Source organism: Phyllostomus discolor, chromosome 10 (genome assembly GCF_004126475.2).
Source record: "Phyllostomus discolor isolate MPI-MPIP mPhyDis1 chromosome 10, mPhyDis1.pri.v3, whole genome shotgun sequence".
NCBI classification, from domain to species: Eukaryota; Metazoa; Chordata; class Mammalia; order Chiroptera; family Phyllostomidae; genus Phyllostomus; species Phyllostomus discolor.
The window spans coordinates 9,051,121-9,070,112 of NC_040912.2; the positions used below are offsets into that span (position 1 = coordinate 9,051,121).

The 18,992-nt window shown below is 56.2% G+C and overlaps 1 protein-coding gene across 5 annotated transcripts in view; it reads right to left on the reverse strand.

Annotated features, from left to right (window-relative positions):
- The window catches only part of ADCYAP1R1 (ADCYAP receptor type I), a 48,733-nt gene that overhangs the window by 11,038 nt on the left and 18,703 nt on the right, over nucleotides 1–18,992 (reverse strand). For 4 of the 5 annotated variants that reach the window (XM_028525620.2, XM_028525618.2, XM_028525621.2 and 1 more), the window contains exons 6-13: nucleotides 18,642–18,683; nucleotides 16,036–16,145; nucleotides 15,422–15,519; nucleotides 14,874–15,006; nucleotides 13,928–14,081; nucleotides 13,442–13,502; nucleotides 12,859–12,928; nucleotides 8,540–8,631 (exon numbers count right to left, since the gene is read on the reverse strand). In XM_028525620.2, coding sequence (XP_028381421.1) covers nucleotides 8,540–8,631; nucleotides 12,859–12,928; nucleotides 13,442–13,502; nucleotides 13,928–14,081; nucleotides 14,874–15,006; nucleotides 15,422–15,519; nucleotides 16,036–16,145; nucleotides 18,642–18,683 — 760 coding nt within the window. Of the gene's footprint in view, nucleotides 1–3,188; nucleotides 3,273–8,539; nucleotides 8,632–12,858; nucleotides 12,929–13,441; nucleotides 13,503–13,927; nucleotides 14,082–14,873; nucleotides 15,007–15,421; nucleotides 15,520–16,035; nucleotides 16,146–18,641; nucleotides 18,684–18,992 lie in introns of all 5 variants that reach the window. The other variant, XM_036010442.1, reaches the window with a different exon arrangement.

The following is an 18,992-nucleotide window of genomic DNA, read 5'->3' on the forward strand; positions in this document are numbered from 1 at the left end:
AGAGTTCTAGCACACAGCCCGGGTAGGCTAGACCTCCTGAGAGGCTCCAGCGGGCAGGGACTGAAGGCTGAGGGGCATCTGTCGGGCACTGTCCCTCTGCCTGCAGAAACAAGCAGCCCAGGGTGCCAGTCTAGCTGGACTTGCCACTGGGGGAGGCCCAGAGCTCGCACATGCTCCGAGGGGCCTCATTTCCATCGCTTCTAGCCCTTCTCTGCCCGCCTGAGCCTGGGACGGCAGAAACCTCCGGCACTTCTTGTCCTTCCCTGGCCAGCACGGCAGTGTCACCTCCTCAGACTGCAGCGGACCTGCCGGCCTCACAAACCCTCTTCGGGCCCCAGGAGGCGCCGCGGTCCTGGAACCTGCCGGTGACCTGACTGGCCCGAGGGGGATCTGATAGGAAGGAGCACAGAAGTACGTGAAAGGCTCATGGATTTGTTATCTGTGACTCCTGCTCTTCCAGAGCAAGCCTGAAGGTCCTTGGCATCAGGGGACACGTGCCTTTTTGACGGGGCAAACATTTGAACCGCACATTTCAAAGACGGAGTAAGCTGAGGTCCGCCCAGCCTCTGGGCCTCAGTGAGGTCTATGGTGCTCATTTAAGAAACAGCATCTTTCAGCCCTGCTGGTGTGGCTCAGTGGATTGAGTGCCAGACTGCGAACCAAAGGGTTGCCAGTTCGATTCCCAGTCAGGGCACATGCCTGGGGTGCGGGGCAGGTCCCCAGTAGGGGGCGCTCGAGAGGCAATCACACATTGATGTTTCTCTCCCTCTCTTTCTCTCTCCCCTCCCCCTATAAAACTAAATAAAATCCTTAGTATATCTGCTGCCAAAATGAGCACTAAAGATAAATAAAATCTTTTTAAAAATAAAAATTAAAGAATAGTTCTTTAAAAAAAAATACCTGCATCTTTCAAATCCCACAGCACTGCAGTGGACGATGCTGGCCCATGTTATAGATGACGGGCGTGGGACACGGTGCTCTGCTGCCCAGAGGGGGGCCCCCAAACCGGCAGCATCGGCACCACCTGACAGTTTCTCGGACTCTCGGGGCCACCTCAGGCCTGCTGGCTCAGAACCTGCACCTTAACAAGACCCCCTAGTGGTCCACACGCAAGTCAAAGCTCGAGACGCGCCACTGGGAGAAAGTTGTGTGTTCGAGGAGTTTCTTCTGCCCTCGATGAAGGCCGAAGGTCCGTTTCGGATACACACAGAGAGACAGACGGCCACACAGATGCATGTTTTCTTTCAATTACAAGCACATGTGAGTGCGTAATTAGAAGAGCTTCACTGGGTATTCAGGAGTGGACGCCCCTGGTCTCCACATTCGTTCTCGACCTTGCCCAGATTGAAGGGTGGGCTATTCTCTCCTGCCGTCAGCGGCCGGGTCCCTCAACCTCGGCCTACGTGAAGCCCGGAAAGCAGTTGTCCAGGAGCCTGAGAGCCCGACCCTCGGACGTCACCTCCTCCACACTGGACTTGAACCCTCCCCCAGAACTCGAAAGCCCTTTGAGATCGCTCTGCCTGGAGCTCCCAAATTGTCCCTGCCCTTCCCAGCCCCTGGGTGCAGTAAAAATAGACTCCTCTGATTTCTTCAAAGTGCACTCAAGGCCATTTAGTGGCAAGTTAGCTGGGACGCCAGCGTCTGGTAAGGATGTGTGCCTCTGGTGGGGACTGGGGTCGGGGGAGAAAAAAGGAGGGGGGACCTAGTGCCTCGGGGGTGGGGGGCTCTCGGGAGAAGGTGAGGGGGGACCTAGGGATGAAGGTAAGGGCTCTTCTTCCCAAACGCCACCCTTCCCCCAGATCTCCCGTGACTCCGTACAAAACAAAACCCACCGAAGAGAAACGCCAGGGAGCAGCAGCAAAGCCAGAGACAGGCGTGAGAAAGAAAGAGACGTCAGCTTCTCTGGAGAGTGGCCACAACCGGCAGAAGGCGGCGAAGCAAGTTAATCAAGAGGAAGAGATACACCCAGGCTGGCTAGTGAGCTCCCTTCTGACTGGGGTCCAAGGGAGGACCAGAAACTCAGACAAGGGTGCTGGGTGGGGGCGGCTCGGGCAGCGGCGTCAGCCAGAATCAGAGGGGAGACCCTGCAGCAGGAAGTCGGGGAGCCCTGGCTCCCAGGCCCAGTCCTGCCAATGCTTTCCTGTTTGTCTGCAGGAAGGTCAAAGCCATTTCCAGGTCTCCCACCTATAACCTGGGTTCTTGGGCGCCTGCTGTGGTCTCAGGCCAAGCTCCACGAAGGCTTTGGTGCATGCCGTGAGCAAGGCTGCCTGGCTGGGGCCCCAGGAAACCCTGGGCAGGGGGCAGGACAGAGACCCCTGCAGGGAGACCTCCGTGGGCAGCACTGCTGTCTGTTCACCCTGGTCCTGGTGGTCAGTCCAGCACTGGACATGACAGACCCACAGAATGCTGTGGTCCGAGCTGAGCATTCCCCCTAGGGTCCCTCCTGACGCTAAGATGCTGTGAGCCCCCAGCACTCAGCCCAGGCCCAGGGAGGCACCCCACCCCACACTGATGCCCCAGGCAGAAGCCCGGCGCAGCAGATCTGGGAGCACCCCTCATGCCCCCCGCCTGTTCCCCCACCCCCGATCCCCCGAGGAGGAGCCAGCTCTGTGCGGCTGTATGTCCGCCTAGCCAGGGAAAAGCCTGTCCTCAGAGGTGAATGTAGTCCTTCCAACAGTGGGTACTTTACAGCCCCACTGAGCCAGCTATGGCGCCACGGTCAGTGTCTGTCCTCTTCTTCCTTCACCCTGGGGATCCCGGAGACCCCCTCTGTGGGGTCCCTGAGGGGGATATGGATGGGGTTTCCCTCCCCCACATCAGCTTCCAGTGCCCACCATGCAGTGGGAAGACCCCTGGGAAGGAAGCCTGCTCCTACAGGGCCCGACCCCCCTCTGAGCCAGTTGGCTTCTAGCAGAGGCGAACTTCGGTCCCCAGGAAAAGGCAGGCTACCCCTGGCCCCAGTCCTGGGCTGAGCCCTAGCCCCTGCCCGGGACCGAGTCGAGTCTGAGCACACGCCCACACTCCCTGCCCGAGTCCTGACCCCAGGGACTCTTTCTCTACCGGGAATGCCAGGTGAGAGAGTGTGGGGGCGCAGTGCCACCACCCAGCCCCCGACAGGTCCTCGTGCCACCTGGCCTCCACCTGCGGAGGGCAAACCCTTATCACCTGAGCAGCTGGAACCAACCTACAGGAAAGGGAGTGAATGCTGGTCTGAGGGCACAGGCAGGGGGTCCTCTCGGGCTTTCTTGGGGACTCCCAGGCTTAAATTTGTTCTGGAAACAGAGGAAAAAACCGAAAAGCTGTTGGTGGCTCTGAAAGGGCTTCTCAGCCCAACACACAACTCTGGTGGCCCAAGGGGACTCGGGCGCAGCCCTAAAATCCTCTCCCACTGTGCGCTGCCCTTTCCAGTCCCCCCGGAGCCTCCCCTCCCCCACGGCAGACACTGCTCAGCTTAGCGCCCTCCAGTGGGCAGCTTTATACAAGGCCGGAACCACTGGGGCCTCTTCTCCTAGGAAACTATTTATATACTCGCTTAGCACCCCCTTCTCTCCTGGAAACGCCCGGAGGACAGGAATGCTGGTGCAGCCAAGCTTGGAGGGCAGCTGTGCCTGCCTGCGGGGCAGCTGTGCCTGCCTGCGCTCCTTCCTGCTGGGTCCACTGCACTTCGACACCGATACCCGAGTTCCCTCGGCTGAGAGGCAGTGGGCATACTGGGCGTACACACATCTTGCACACCTGTCCCGCCAGGGTCTCTGGGTGCTTGTGAGCATTCAGTGGGCACGGACTGAGATGCAGGTGTGTCTCAACGCTCTGAGTTCTTAGCGTCCCTGTCCCTTTGATGGCCCCTCACTGTTTCTTTGGTGGCCCCTCACTGTCCCATCAGGGTCTCCTTGACCCTGGAAACATGCAAACACGTCACTGAATTTAATTGGATCAAGCTAGCCCCTGGTCCTGTGTCCCTCACCCCTGGTTTGCAGAACACATCCATCGAGTGTTTAATCTTCGGGGCTTGGGATGAGTGCATGCTTCACTTTCTCTATAAAAAGGATTTGCTGAGATTAGGAGGAGACTGTTTTACATGATAGAAGCAAACCAACTATCTGGTTCTCAAAACATCCGTGCTTAAATGCACAGGCATTCCTGGTTTCATTGCACTTTGCTGATTGTGTATTTTTCTTTCTTTACAAATTGAAAACCTGTAGCAACCCTGTGTCGAGCAAGTCTATTGGTACCATGTTTCCAGCAGAATTTGCTCATTTCGGGTCTCTGTCACATTTTGGTAAATCTTGCAATTATTTCGCACTTGTCATTATTATCACATTTGTTATGGTGCTCTGCGATCGGTGACCTTTGCTGTTGCTGTGGCAGTTGTTTTGGGGCACCACGCACCACGCCCATGTAGGACAGAGACCCTGACAGATGCTGCGTGTGTTCTGACTGCTCCAGCAGCTGCCCCTTCCCCAGTCTCCCTCCCTCCCTCTCCTCGGGCCTCCCTGCTCCCCGAGACACCACGATGTCGGAATCTGGCCAATCAATGACCCTCCAGAGGCCTCTAAGTGTTCAAGTGGAAGGAGGAGTCACACGTCTCTCACTTTAAATCAAAAGCTCGGCATGAGGAAGCTAGACATGAGTAAGACGTTGAGAGCTGAGACAGGCTGAAACCTAGCAAAACCGTGAATGCAATGGAAAAGTTCTTGAATGAAATGAGAAGTGCTACTCCAGTGAACGCACGGATGATGAGAAAGTGAAACAGCCTTATTGCTGACACAGGCAGAGTTCTGTTGGTCTGGGGAGAAGATCAAACCGGCCAGTTCCCCGAAGCCAAAACCTAACACACAGCAAGGCCCCCACTCTCCTCAATTCCATGAAGGCTGAGAGGTGAGGAAGCTGCATAAAAAAGTCTGAAGCTAAGAGAGGCTGGTTCGTGAGGTTTAAGGAAAGAAGCCACCTCTGTCACATCCAAGTGCCAGGTGAAGCAGCCAGTGCTGATGGAGAAGCTGCAGCAAGTTACCCAGAAGGTCCAGCTCAGAGGACTCCTGAAGGCGGCTACACTCGACCACAGAGTTTCTTTGTAGAAGGAACAGCCTTACAGTGTAGACGTCACCCAGGACTCTCCCAGAGGGGGAGGGGACGTCAGTGCCCGGCTTCAAAGCCGCAAAGGACAGGCTGACTCTCCCGTGAGGGGCTAATGCAGCTGGTCACTTTCGGTTGAGGCCACGCTCATTTACCATCCCGAAAATTCTACAGTTTTCAGAATTACGTCTAAAGGATTCTGCTAAGTCTACTCTGCCTGTGTTCTATAAAGGGAGAAACGAAGCCTGGACGACAGCACACTGGACTGCAACACGGTTTACTGAGTAGTTTAAGGCCGCCGTTGAGACCAGCTGCTCAGAAAAGATTCCTCTCAAAATACTACAGCTCGCTGACAACGGACCCGGCCCCCCAGGGCTCTGACGGAGATGTGCAATGAGATGAATGTGGCTTTCATGCCTATTAATGCAGCATCCGTTCTGCAGCCCAGGGATCAAGGAGTGATTTTGGCTTTCAAGTCCCATTATTTAAGAAATCAATTTCATAAAGCTGTAGCTGTCATACACGGTGGGCCCTTCATGGATCTGGGCAAAAATGAATAGAAAACTTTCTGGAAAAGATTCACCATTCTAGATGACATTAAGAACGTTGACATTTCACGGAAAGAGGTCAAAATATCAACATCAACAGGAGTTTGGAAGAAGTTGATTCCACCCCTCCTGGATGACTCTGAGGAGTTACGACTTCAGTAGAAGGAGTAACTGCAGTCACCGCAGATGCGGTGGGAACAGCAGGAGAACCAGAATCAGAAGTAGAGCCTGAAGACGGGACCAAATTTCCACAATCTTATGATGACGCTTGAGTGAATGAGGAGCTGCTCCTCTCGATGAGCAAAGAGAGTGGTTTCCTGAGGTGACTCTGTTTCTGGTGGAGAAGCCATGAAGATTGTTGAAACGACAACAAAGAACTTAGAATATCACATAAACTTAGTAGGAAAAGCAGCGGCAAGATTCGAAAGGATCGCCGCCGATTTTGAAAGAAGTTCTGCTGTGGGTAAAGGGCTGTCAGATAGTATCATGCTACGGAGAAATCACTCATACAGAAAACTGTCCCGCTTTGAGAAGCTGCCACAGCCACCCTGACCTTCAGCAGCCACGGCCCTAATCGGTCAGCACCCTCAGTGCGGGGGCAAGGCCCCTGCCAGCAAAACAGGTAGGACTTGCAGACGGCTCAGGTGATACTTAGCATGTTTGAGCAAGAAAACATTTTTTAAATTAAGATATCTACATTGGTTTTTTAGACATAATACCATTGCACCTTTGATAGGCTCCAGCAGAGTATAAACATAACTTCTGTATGCACTGGGAAACCAGAAAGTTTGCGTGACTCACTGTACTGCATTCTTCATTTCACGGCGGTGGTCTGGACCCACCCCACGGTGTCTCACGAGTAGGCCTGTGCAGACCACGTGTGAGTCACAGTGCTTCTTGCTATGAACTAGGAAGGCCCCACAGCACTCTATAGCTCCAAGTCAGTGATAACCTAGAAACCCTGGCCCCAGACTCCTCTCCCATCAGCCCTGCCGGTCCTCACTGCCTGGGGCAGGCTGGCTGGGCTGGTGGCGTGTGTCCTGGCTCCAACAAGCAGGCTGTCCCTATTTAGGCTGCGGCTGAGTGCGGGCAAGCTGGGAGACACCCCAGAGAAGAGGTCCCAGGACCCCAGAAGGAGAGACAGACCCTACCACCAAACAGGGAGCGGGGACCAAGGCTGCCAAGCTCAAAGGAGAGATGAGGCCGACTTGGCCCCACGCTGGCTCACACATCCAAGGTAACTGCTCTCGGGGGGCCAATGGACCCTCAAGAGGAGGACCTGGGGCCAGACACAGGATGTATTACTGACGCTGGACAGGGTGGTGAGGAGAGCAGTGGGGCCCTGTGCTGCGGGGCCCTGTGATGAAGGCAGGAGTCACCTCTCTAGGGCAATTAGCTGGTGGCAGAGAACAGGCCCTGACTTAGTATGCATGCACATGTTCTGACTACATAACATACACATATGAGCAGGAGTTGGTAGAAACTTGCAAAAAATGAAAAAACAGTACATGGATAACAAAAGAAAGCGTGTGGGTGGGTGACTCTTTCCCAATGGAATGGAATCATCCTCCATGCAGAACAAACAACGCTTACCCAACCAGGCCGTGGGCTGACCCCCAGCCCCAGGGGGAGGGCTTCCACAAGGGGCGGCCTGGGCTGAACACACAGACCCCAGGAAGCCCCGAGGAGTCGGAGTCACAGGGAAGGATCTGGCGTGGTTCTCTGAGCCGTTCCCTCCCTTCTTTCCCTCTCTCTCTCTCTCCCTCTCTCCCCTCCTTCTCTCTCTCTCTCCAAAAGAACCTTCTGCTGCCCTACTTATCCACTAGGCAGCTATCAGAGTTCTGAGCCCCACACTGGGGTCTCTGATGAAGGCAGGACAAAGCCCCCCGCTAATGCATTGGGAATACCTCAGCTCCGTCCAACCTGCTCTCTTCTTTAAAAACCAAGGAAGCAACGCATGGGGCTTATATCCTGGCCACAGACAGACCCCAGAGACTGCCCCCAGATTCTCCGTGCCCATCTGGCCCCTCCAGCCGACCACAGGGACTGACCTTCCACCCCAGCATCGGAAGTGCCCCTGCAGCACCCCTCCCCCACCCCTGCCACCCACACACCTAGCTCGGCCGTGCTTCTGACCACGAAGCAAGAGGGGTCAGATGAAACGCACTCAGGCTGGCTCAGAACGGGTGGGGGGCTGGACTGGGATGGGGCAGAGAAAGCAGGGTAAGCTGTGGGGGACGTGATGGCAGAAACACTCGTAGGAAAGAAGCCAAATGGCAGTGGAAGTGAAGAAAACCCTACACTCAGTGGTAAGAGGTTGCCTGCGAACCTCATCAATCCCAAACAACTCGGATGTTCCTCTGCTCAGGGAAGAGGGAGTCCTAGGAAGAGGATCGGGCCCACAAGCAGAGCTGTCCTGGGGGGAGGGGAAGAAAAAGAATGCCCCCTTCCAACACCGAGGCCAGCGAGAACGCCCACGTGGCTCGCCAGGGGCGGCCGTAGCAGTGTGCACAGGCGAGGCTGGGACAGGAGCCCCAGGCACCCGGGGGCGTTTGTGAGCCTCCCAAAGTGCCAAGATCCCCGGAGGAAACCTGGCTTCTAAACAACCAGACCCTACCTACCCTAGGAATCTGGCAATTTCCATCTTGAGTTTCTTAGGGTGACATGACACCTGCCAGTCTCTTCCCTTCTCTTTCTTCCCTTCCATGCAATCACCATGTGGACTGGGAGCTCCTGGGCTGGCTGAGGATAGGTGGGTGACTTGATCTTAAAGGCACTTTTATCAGAAAGAAATCTTGCAAACGCCCGTGCCGGGTGACCCTGTCAGCACAGCCCAGGCCTCTCCGCCTGCGGCCTCCTGAGAGCAGGGCCCTCACAGCTGTTGGGAGTGACTATGGTATACACACAGTGGTACTTACAAGTAGATGCTGGACTCATTGCCTCCCATGTCTGGAGACTGAAGTTTCTGCACCAGGATGAAGATGATGCCAACGAAGAGCCCAAAGTTCACCTGAGGAGCCAAGAAAAAGCAGATGGAAATGATTCCGAGCAAAGGCTATCCACACCCCTGCCCCTGCACCGGCCGTGAATGCCCCGGCAGGACCCTCCCCCATCCAGTCGAGATCCCATCCAGACTCATGACCCAAGATGGCGCTATGAGAACACGTGTTCGTGGGGTCGCAATGCCAGAGAGACAGAAGAAAAAGAATCCCGCAGGCGTACTGAGAAACGGGAAAGATCACCACGGGCGAGCCAGAAAAGGTGAGTGATTTCTGGAAGAGAAAGAGCAACTAGGGTCGGGGTGATGGAACCAGTCCAGTGCCAAACAGACATAGAAGAGGCAATTGCAGAGGTGAGAGCCGCCCTCTGGAGGAACTCCAAGTTCACAGTCACTGAATCCGGGGAACTGGAAAGGACACCCACGCACATGATTAATTAAAGGCCTGCCTGGGAGTAGCAACGGCAGCATTTGCCTCCAGATAAAGATCAGGGGCCGAGCTCCCTGAGCCAGTGCCAAGCGGAGGGCAGGGCGAGAGGGGAGGCGGGAGGTGGACAGATAAACAGGAACTGGCGCCGGGAGAGGACCGCAGAGCGACATCTTCCAGATGCCACCGCCTTCGCAGCAGCACCCTGAGAAAAACATGGGGGCCTCACACCTGCCTATTAAAATAATAAATGCCGAAGATAAAATAATTAAGCGTTCAAATAAAAAGCTAGGGAAAGAGTACACAAATTTAACTTCTACAATAAGGAAATTAATAAAGATAAAAACTCACTGTAAAAAAATTTTTTTAAAGGTAGACTTGAGCCATGGCTGGCATAGCTCAGTGGATTGAACGCAGGCTGAGAACCAAAGTGTTGCAGGTTCGATTCCCAGTCAGGGCACATGCCTGGGTTGCAGGCCACGGCCCCCTGCAACCGCACATTCATGTTTCTCTCTCTCTCTCTTTCTCCTTTCCTTCCCTCTCTAAAATTAAATAAATAAAATCTTTAAAAAAAAGGTAGACTTGATCAGTAAAAAAATTTTCAATTTTAGGCCTTGTTTTGTCTGTCTGTGTTCGCAGAGCTGCGAGGAGAATTAGAAAGCAGGCTGCGATGTGGAGGCAGGGCTCTGTCGGTCCTGTCTGTCCCGGCCTGCCCTGGGTCTGGTCAGTACCTGGGGTTTAGCTCAGTAAGTGCGGCTAACTGCCTGTGTGTATCCATCCAAAAGGAAAAAAAGTGTAATGAAACAGAACAAAAAAAAAGGAAGCTAAAACAACAGATGCATGGAATATTTTAAATCATAAGAAGGAATCAAACAAAATGGGGAAATGTACGGTAACAAAAGCAAATCTGGAAGATGGGGAAAACCTGAAGAGAGCAATGACCTCCAAAGAAACTTAAAAAGGAATCGACTGTGTATACAGGAGGAGGCGCCAGGCCCAGACCACTTTACAGGGCAGTTCCAGAATCCCTCCGAGGAAGACGCGACTCACAAGCTGCTCCACTGTTTAAAAGCAAATAAGAAGAACTCCCAAGTTACCTATGAGGCTAACGAAACACTGCTCCAAAACATACACACTCACACACACACACTCACAGGTATACACCTAAAACCAGAGAACATATGAAGAGCAATGCAAAAACTATAAGCAAAATATGAACATGGAGAGTTTAGCGGTGCCCCAAATGAACAAACGGATTATCACCATAAAGGTTTTGTGCCAGAAATACAAAAAAATGAAATAAAGAACTACTAACACTTGCTACTGTAACCGATGAAAGCAATAGGCTACGGTCGTCCCTCAAAGATCGGCAGGCAGCTGGGCAGTCATTGCATCAGCAGAGACACGGAAATGAGCACTGTCGCACCCGGTGAGCGGGAGCCCCTGGACACCCACGGAAATGTTAGATGGGCACAGCCTGCGTCCCAGAAATTCCACGCCTGCAGGTGAATTCTAAAGACACACCCATGCGTGCGCAAAGGTAGGCACAAACACGTCCACTGTGCCATTGTTCACGACGAAGAAAAACCGAAATACTAGAAACGTCCATCACTAAAGGAAAAACGACTTCCGCAAATGTCTCCAAAACACGTTCGATACAATTCGACATCTAGCCCTGACTTTAAAAAACTGCACGTGGAGATAAACCAGGACCAGAAACTTTCCTCATTTATTAAACAGTGACTTCCCAAAACCACAGCCAACGTCATCCTCAACAAAGCCAAGGCATCAATGGTGTAAATATTAGAAAGAAAGAGAAAAAAACTAGTTTCCTTTAAGGATGATGTAGTTTTCTACCCAGAAAATCCATGAGAAACAGCTGAAAAAAGATGAGAGCGAATAAGAGTGCTTTTAAAAGCGACCGAGAAAAAACAAATAGAAAACTACAAGCTTCCCTAAACGTCAGCAGTACCCTGCTAAACCAGGCCGTGAAAGAACCGTTCCCAGACGCAGCGGAAGCACAGACTGGCTGGACTTACCTCGGAGGTAAACTGAACAACACAACCAAAAACTGCACAGCTGTGAGCAAGTCTGAATACATGGAGGTCTGCGCCACGTGCTCGGGGAGAAAGACGCATTATTTTAAGAGAATCGGTTACAGTCGTCCCTCCGTCTCCACAAGGGACACTTTTCAAGGGCCCCAGAGGACGCTTGAGACAGCGGAGAGTACCAAGCCCCCAGCGTACGCTGCTTTTCCTGTACATCCCTATCTGCGATAAGGTTTACTTTACAAATCAGGCACTGTTAGAGATTAATAATAAATAGAACGGTTGTCACAATCTACTGTGATGAAAGTTCTGTGAGTGTGGCCTGTCCTTCTCCCTCAAAGTATAATCAATGTGACAACCAAGGTGGCTGCGAAGTGACCCACCCACGAGTGCCCTGCACAGCAGGGACCCTCGGGACAGAGAGAGGGCTCCTGCCTGGGCACGGCAGGGGCAGACAGTATGAGCTTTCATCACGCCGTTCACAGTGGCATCCACATGAAGACTTATGAACTGTCTATTTCTGGAATTTTTCACTTGATTTTTTTCTCCAAACCAAGGTTGACCATAGGTAACTAGAAAGTTAGAAAGCAAACCTGTGGATAGCAAGGGGCTGGGGCGGGGGGGGGGGGGGGGGGGGGGGGGCGGGGGGGGAGGGTTGCTGACTATATCTTCCAAGTTAGGTTATAAATTCGGTGTAAGGCCTACAAAAGTCGCCACCAGACTTTTGATTTGCAACTTGCCAAAGGACTTGAAATCCACATAAAAAAGAAAACGTGCAATAAGATTTTGAAGGCTAGAAGAACAAAGAAGGGGAAATCGGCACACCAGATGTGAAAACACGCTGTAATGCTGTAGCATGGAACAGAAAATCTGGGACCCAACAGAACACAGTGAGTGTTGATGACACAGTGCCATTTCGGCATAACGGAGAAAGGGGGAGCTACCCCACAGAAGGAATCGAGAGGGTGGAGCATCCACCCATGGGGAAAAAAATAAAATTAGATAAAATGAAGCATCATTTCAGATCAAGGAAGTAAAACTGGCGCTGGATGAAAGCACGGAATAGCCCAATCAACAAGTGCGACCAGACAATGACGAAGCGTGTCTTTCTGTCTGAGATCCGGGAGGGCCTCCTTAACCAGGAAACAGGGGGTGGAAGGTGTGGGGAGGAAGCCGCTGGCTTGAGTGCCGGAGGTACGCCGCATTGCAATACGCTCACAGCCTCTACACCAAACGCGGCGTTACTGTCCTTCGAACAGCGAGAAAGACAACTGGACTGGAAAAGTGAGCAAAAAAATCAGCCAATAAAAAGGTAGTACCAGGAATATAAACAAATTGCCAATCAATGCCGGGGAAATGCCCTGTGGCACTGGTGACGTGGAGAAATGCACCCCAAAGCCTCAAGCAACCATTATCCCCTGCAAGACTGTGCAAAAATTCAAATGACTGATAACACAAGCACAGTGGACAACTGACCGACCCAGCAATTCCCCTTTGAAGGATTTGCTCTAAATAAATATTCACACATGCTCAATATGATACACAGAACTGTCCCAGGTCGGATCTTTTGTGATGAGGAAAATGGGATGATATAAAAGGCCAGCATCATCTGGAGGGCTAACTAACATGGACACCCATAGGAATACAATGCAACCGTGAACAAGCAGGAGGCTGGTGCAGGCAGTGACCTCTTTATTTCCTCTCCCGCCGTGCCCCCTGGCCCAGGCCGCCACCTCCCCCCGACCTTGTCCGGAGGACACTCACCATGATGGAGCCGACCACGGGGCCTTTGATCACCCACCACAGAGCTGTGCTGTCATTCATGTCCCAGCAGCTGAAAGACAGTGGGAGGGAAGAGGGACGATGCTCAGGGGACAGGACGCCTGTCAGGGGACAGGACGCCTGTCCGGCAACATCTCTGGTCCTTGCAGAGGGGCGGCGGGAAGGAGCGCTCTCCGGGGCCCCGTCCTTCCCTCCGCTCCCCTGTCAACGCGGGGTGGAAGCCCAAGAGTCAGGTCACCAAAGGGCTCCTCAAGGGCCACGTTCCCCTTCAGATCTAGGACTCTTGGCAGGTGGCACCTTCCCTTGAACCTTCTTCCTCCCCTCCCCTCCGCTCCCCAAAAGGACTAGGCACTCAGCGCTGGGCCAGGGAGTAGAGCAGGACTCTGAAACGGCTTGTTTGCATGGCCTCCTGGCTGAGATGCGGCTGCATGGCTCCACCCAGGAAGCGGGGGGGGGGGGGGGGGGGGTCAGTGCAGTGGACACCCAGGGCTCGGGGTGCAGCCTGGGCCCGGTGTGGGGTGGCCTGTCTGGGGGGCAGTTAACATGGAGTGGGGCACGCACTCACCCTGTGTCATCAAAGTAGAGCCTCAGCACGGCCCACACCGACACGCACAGGGTTGGGGTCCCTGCGAGAGCAAGACAAGGGGTCCCGTGACAACTGGAACACCCCCGGGCCCAGTGTTCCCCCCAGACGTGGGGCTCCCGGTGGCCATCATCCCCACCCGGACGTGGGTTCTGATCCACGGGCATGTGTCCCTCCCAAATCTGGAGTGCTGGGGGCCCTCACGGTCCCTAATCCCCTGCCTCCTATGGGTCCATGTCTCCCCTGCACCATGGTCTGTGTTGCCTCACAGGGCTCCTGGGCGCACCCTCTCAGAGGGTGGCGGGCTTCCTGGGGGCGGGAAGAGCGGGAGAGAGTCCACGCAGCAGGTGTGCGCCCTCTGCGGGGGCGGGGAAGTGCCTCCCTCTCGGCCCTGGCACCCTGACGGGGCCCCAAGGCCACACCTGCCCACGAGACCTTAGCCTGTCCTGGCCACAGCCAGCGACCTACCCCAGCCAATAATGGTGTACCAGTAGAAGTATCTCCTCTCGGGGAAGAAGGTCTCCACCAGCAGGGTGAAGAGGTACAGGCCCTCGATGAACAGCCAGAAGTAGTTGGACACGACGCAGTAGTGAAAGAAAACCATGACGGCCTTGCACTCCACCTGCCCGGAGAACGGGAGGGGCGGGGGGCGTGAGCCACGTCCCCCCCCACACACACACCCACTGAGCCCTGAAACCCAGCCCAGCAGGACCAGGGAGAATCCTGAGGGCCTTCAGCTCTGGTGGGCTCAGGCTCCCGAGTCCCGTGGGTCTGAAACACTCGAGATTCTTAGACTCTAGGAGTTTAAAAGGCAGCAGCCTGTTTCCACACTGGAGCTGCCCACGGAGGCTCATTCTCCCCACTCTCCCTCCCCCTTCCCCGCCCCCACAAGCTAGGCGATAACGAGGTCCTTGCAGGAGCCCACATGATAAGACGAAGGCTTTAGCCACGACAGGGGTGGGGATGGGGGATTCCCCTGCACCCCAGGAATCTCATAGAGACCTCCTCTCAGTGTGCCCTCCCAGGCCAAGGCCCCATGCCCCAGGCTGGCTTTTCTGCACCGCCCCCTCCAATCCGGACTTCTCTGCTCCCTTGCACACGTCGGAGGTCTGGAAAGGAGGCCAGCCCGTCGGCCCCTGGGCTCAGGGGCCAGTTAAGTGACCGGGGGGCCAGGCAAGCCCTCTGTCTGAGCCAAGCGGGACTCGGCCTTTCCGCCCGACCTTCCACTGCTCTGGCCCTGCCACATGCACCCCCAAGCCAAGGGACAGGAAGGGGTGTCATCCAGGGGACTCGCTGGCTCCTGGTCGGGCCCTGATCACCCCTGGGTTTCTGCGTCCACCCCGGGGCCCCGCGTCTCCACCTGCAGGGAGCCCGCGGGCGGCAGGCACGTCCCGGCAGGGCGCGGCCCACGCACCGAGGAGATGAAGCAGTGGCTGCTGTCGTGCTCCTCATAGAGGACCCAGTCCTTGATGAAGACGGAGATGGCCCGCAGCATGAAGGACACGAACAGGTTCATGTGGATGAAGTTGCGCGTGCAGTGCAGCTTCCTGCGGCAGCAGGGGGAGAGGCCTTGAGGCGGCGAGCCCGCAGCATGGCAGCCCGCGCTCAGGGTCCGCTCGGGGACACCTGCGTGGCTGTGTGTCAGTGCGGCTCCCCCCCCACCGCAGACCACCCGCCCCCTTCCTCCCACCCCCCTCAGCCTCAGGCCCCTGTCCCCTAGCCCCAGGACACCTTAGGGCCAGACGTCCCCCTCCAGTGGCCTCTCTGTCTAGACCAGGGAGAGACACCGAGGTCTCCTGCCCTGGACGGGCTGGGTGCCCTCTCCGGGGTCAAGGTTCCCATCTGTTATCCTGGGGGGCAGGGGGGGAGGGGGAATGCCTCCCAGCGCAGCTCCAGGACGGACATCCAGGGGACTCCGCCAGGGGCGACCCCTGCTCCCTGGAACACTACTGGAGGTCTCACCGGAAGCGACACAGGATGACCATGGCCGTGGTGAGGGACACGAGGGACGTGCTGTAGCCGGCCGTGTACAGAGCCTTCACCGACAGGTAGTAGGAGTCCTGGAGTGGGCGCAGGACAGGCAGGGCTGCTCGTGGGGCCCAATCCCGCCCGGGGCCTGCCCACCTCTGGGCCCGCCGCCGCCGCCGCCTCCTCCCCGCTGCACAGCATCTGCACCCATCAGAGGCCCTGCAGGCGCTGGCCGGATGCAGGAGCGCTACCCAACCCAGGCACCGCCTTAGCCCGGGACAGGGGCCAGGAGGAGCCCTGCTGGGCCCAGCAGTCACCTGCCGGTTGCCGGGCCAGGAAGGCCGGGTGTCCGGGAGGAGCAGCCGGGGAGGTGGGGGACACGTGGTGGGGGCTGTAGGAGCTCACGGAGCTACCCAGCTGCTTCTCAGCCCAGAACGAGTGAATGTGAGTCCTGCCCTCCGTGGGGATGGCTTGGGGACCCAGGGACATACATAAATGCTGCCTAGGGACCTGAGACTCCTGTGGCCCCACCAAGAGCCCAGGCCTCTGGTGGGAAGGCCCTCCCACCTGCCCCCACAGCCCCCCCTCCGGGCGGGGCAGACACTCACCTGGTCCCCGGTCTCGTTGTACTCCTCGTCAAACCCACAGGCATCGAAATAATGAGGGAACGTCTCCGACCAGCCGTCCTCCGTGCAGTTCCGGCCTATCACCCGCATGCCTGCAGCAGGAGGGGGCCCAGGGGCACAGGAGTGGTTTAAGCAGCCCCCAACATTCTCCTTCAAAAGTTACTTCACAGGTGGGGATGCCTGGAAGCCCATATGCCCCTCTGGGAAGCGTGGCCCCTCAAGGCTCACCGACTGCTCCACTGTTGGAGGGAAACCAGCCACCGCTGAGGACCCTGAGCTCCGCCTTCACGGAGGATGTGGGGGCGGGGGGATGTGCAAGCTGACCTCTGAACTAGGGGTGAGAGGCTGAGCAGGGCTGAATGCAGCTTCCCCCTCTGTCTTGGAACCTGCCAGGGCTCCCCCGGGAAAGGTCTGAGCCCCTCTCCTGGGCCCTGGGTCAGCGCTTACCGAACTTCAGTGAGCGGAACCTCCAGCTCTCGTTTGCCCCCCACCCCCTCCCTGCCAGGGGTGCTGGTCCAGAAACCACCTCAGATGACCCAGGGGTGGGAGTCCCCTTCACACCCTGGGTGACACTTTCACTGGGAGCTCTGGGCCTGCCAACAGCTGCAACGGTCCCATCCCACACCGAAGGGACACCAGGCTTGCTTAATTAACAAGAACCAGACCTCCATTAGCCTAGCACAAGATCTCATTAGGATGTGCATTTAGGTTTTGTGTTGTTGTTGTTTTAAAGAACTTCTGCCTTCCCAGGTTTGGAGGTCTGTCTGTTTCCTGACACTAACGCACTTCAGTTTTCTTTGATGCTGGGGGCCCTGAGGAGGCAGGAGGCCCCAGCTGGCAACACAGGAGGGGCCAGGCTGACTGATGCCCGGCCCGGGGCGGTTTCAGCCTCGAACAACTCTCCCAGTGCCTGTAGGGGGACCCACGGAGGTCCAGGGCTGCAGAGAAGGCCAGCAGCCCCCTTGGCCTCCAGGCCAGGCCTGGAAGGTGGCCCCAGACTGACCCTTGCTCCATACTAGCTCTCTGGTAGTTCATTTGGCGGACTAGGACATAGGGGAACATAGGGGATGGTTCCTGCTGTCACAGGATTTTGTCACAACCAAAGACACCTGCAGGAAAGGGGCTCTGTACCCATGTTACTGGAGGAATACCTCCTCTTTAGCCAAGGTCACCTCTGGGGAGCTCTAGAAGGAGCCAAGGGCAGAGGCCAAGACAGAAGAGCCCCCACCCCAAATCTGCCAGCCTCATGCCCTTGCCAGCTGAGTTGGAAGTTCTACCTGCAGCCAGCCTTTTTAGCCAACAGAGTCAGGCATGCAGACTCTGGGCTCCGGGGAGCAGCAGAGGGGCGGTGGCCCTGCCATAACGACAGCTCTGCCCAGAGTGGAGTGGCTGCTGGGACTCTGAGCCCTGGGACACAGGACAGGAGGGTGTGTGGCAGGCCCCGGGAGCGAGGGAGCCACTTCTGCCTCACAGCTCCACGCCAACTGGTCCCGCTTCCGGCAGGTCTGTCTCAGGCTGTGACTGGCAAGCTCCTTCCACATCCCCGTGAGCCCCTCTTTCAGAGAGTCCGCGTGTCCCAGGGGACCCTGGCCTTGACCCTTCCCTCCCCGGGCCTCATCTCCTCTCCGCTTTGTCCACATCAGGGTGGTGGGAAGAGGCAAGGGAAGCTGCTTTGAAAACCAGTTTGTTAAAGTGTCCTAAGGGTAGGCATCATTCCCTTTCTCCTATTCTCCTTCTCTCTTTTTCTTTCTATAGTACAGCGTGGGCTCAGAGAAGCAGGAGCCTTTTCGCTCAGAGCCCAGCCATGAACCGGCCACACAATTGCCCTAGTGCTCTCCAGGCCGTCAGGACCCTGAAGTGATTGCGCCTGGTGGCTTCCCCAGGCCCCTCCTCCCCGCCACCCTCACGGGAGCAGCGAGTGCCAGGGCAGGGTTCTCTAAGTGGGTGCCCTCCCCAGACCAGCCCATCGGCACCCCCTGGGACACTGGCTAGAAATGCATGTTCTCAGGCCCCACCCCAGGCCTACTCAATTAGAGACCCTGGGCAGGGGGCCCAGGAATCTGAGTTTTAACAAGCCCACTGGGGCATGGTGAGCACAATTCAAGTAGGAGAATCACATGGGAGCTCAAAGTTATCAGGGGCTGCTGATCCAGTGCTCTTTAAAAAAAAATGTATTTAGTTTTAGAGAGGGGAAGGAAGGAAGAGAGGGAGAGGAACATCAATGTGTGGTTGCCTCTAGTGCGCCACCTACTGGGGACCTGGCCCACAACCAGGCATGTGCCCTGACTGGGAATCGAACCGGCGACCCTTTGGTTCATAGGCCAGAGCTCAATCCACGGAGCCACACCAGCCAGGGCTGATCCAGGGCTCTTTATTTGGGGCCCACTGTGGGGCTTTGAGAGATCTGCGTGCCCATGAAACTGTCTGGGCACGTGAGTGCCAGTTTCCATGGAGAAGATCCACAGCTTCATCAGAGAAGGACGGGGACCTGACAAGGGCCACACAGCTGCAGAGAGGCACCGCCCAGGCGCACACGCCAGCAGCAGATGCCACCCGCTCCAGCCAGCCCATGGTGTGCTCCCACTCACCTGAGAGATTCAAGGAGTTGATGTCTGCGAAATCAAGGTCTCCTGCAAAACAGAAACATGGGCATGAGTCAGAACACCGGCTGCCTGCCTGTGTGCCGGGGCTGGACGCTGCTGGCTCTCCGGGCTGGGAGGCCAAGGCTGCCCCTGCTTGGGAGGGCAAGGGGCGGGGTCTCCTCGGCCAAGAGGTGGCCTAGCAACGGCAGCCTCACCTTTCCGACACCCTGCACATCCTAATGTCAGTCTCATTTGCTTTGTATTCCTGTGCTGCCGAAGATGCCGATGACTCAGTTCCCCCCGCCCCGGACCACAGGAAGTGGAAATGGGACACGGTCCGGATGATGAGAGGGCCTC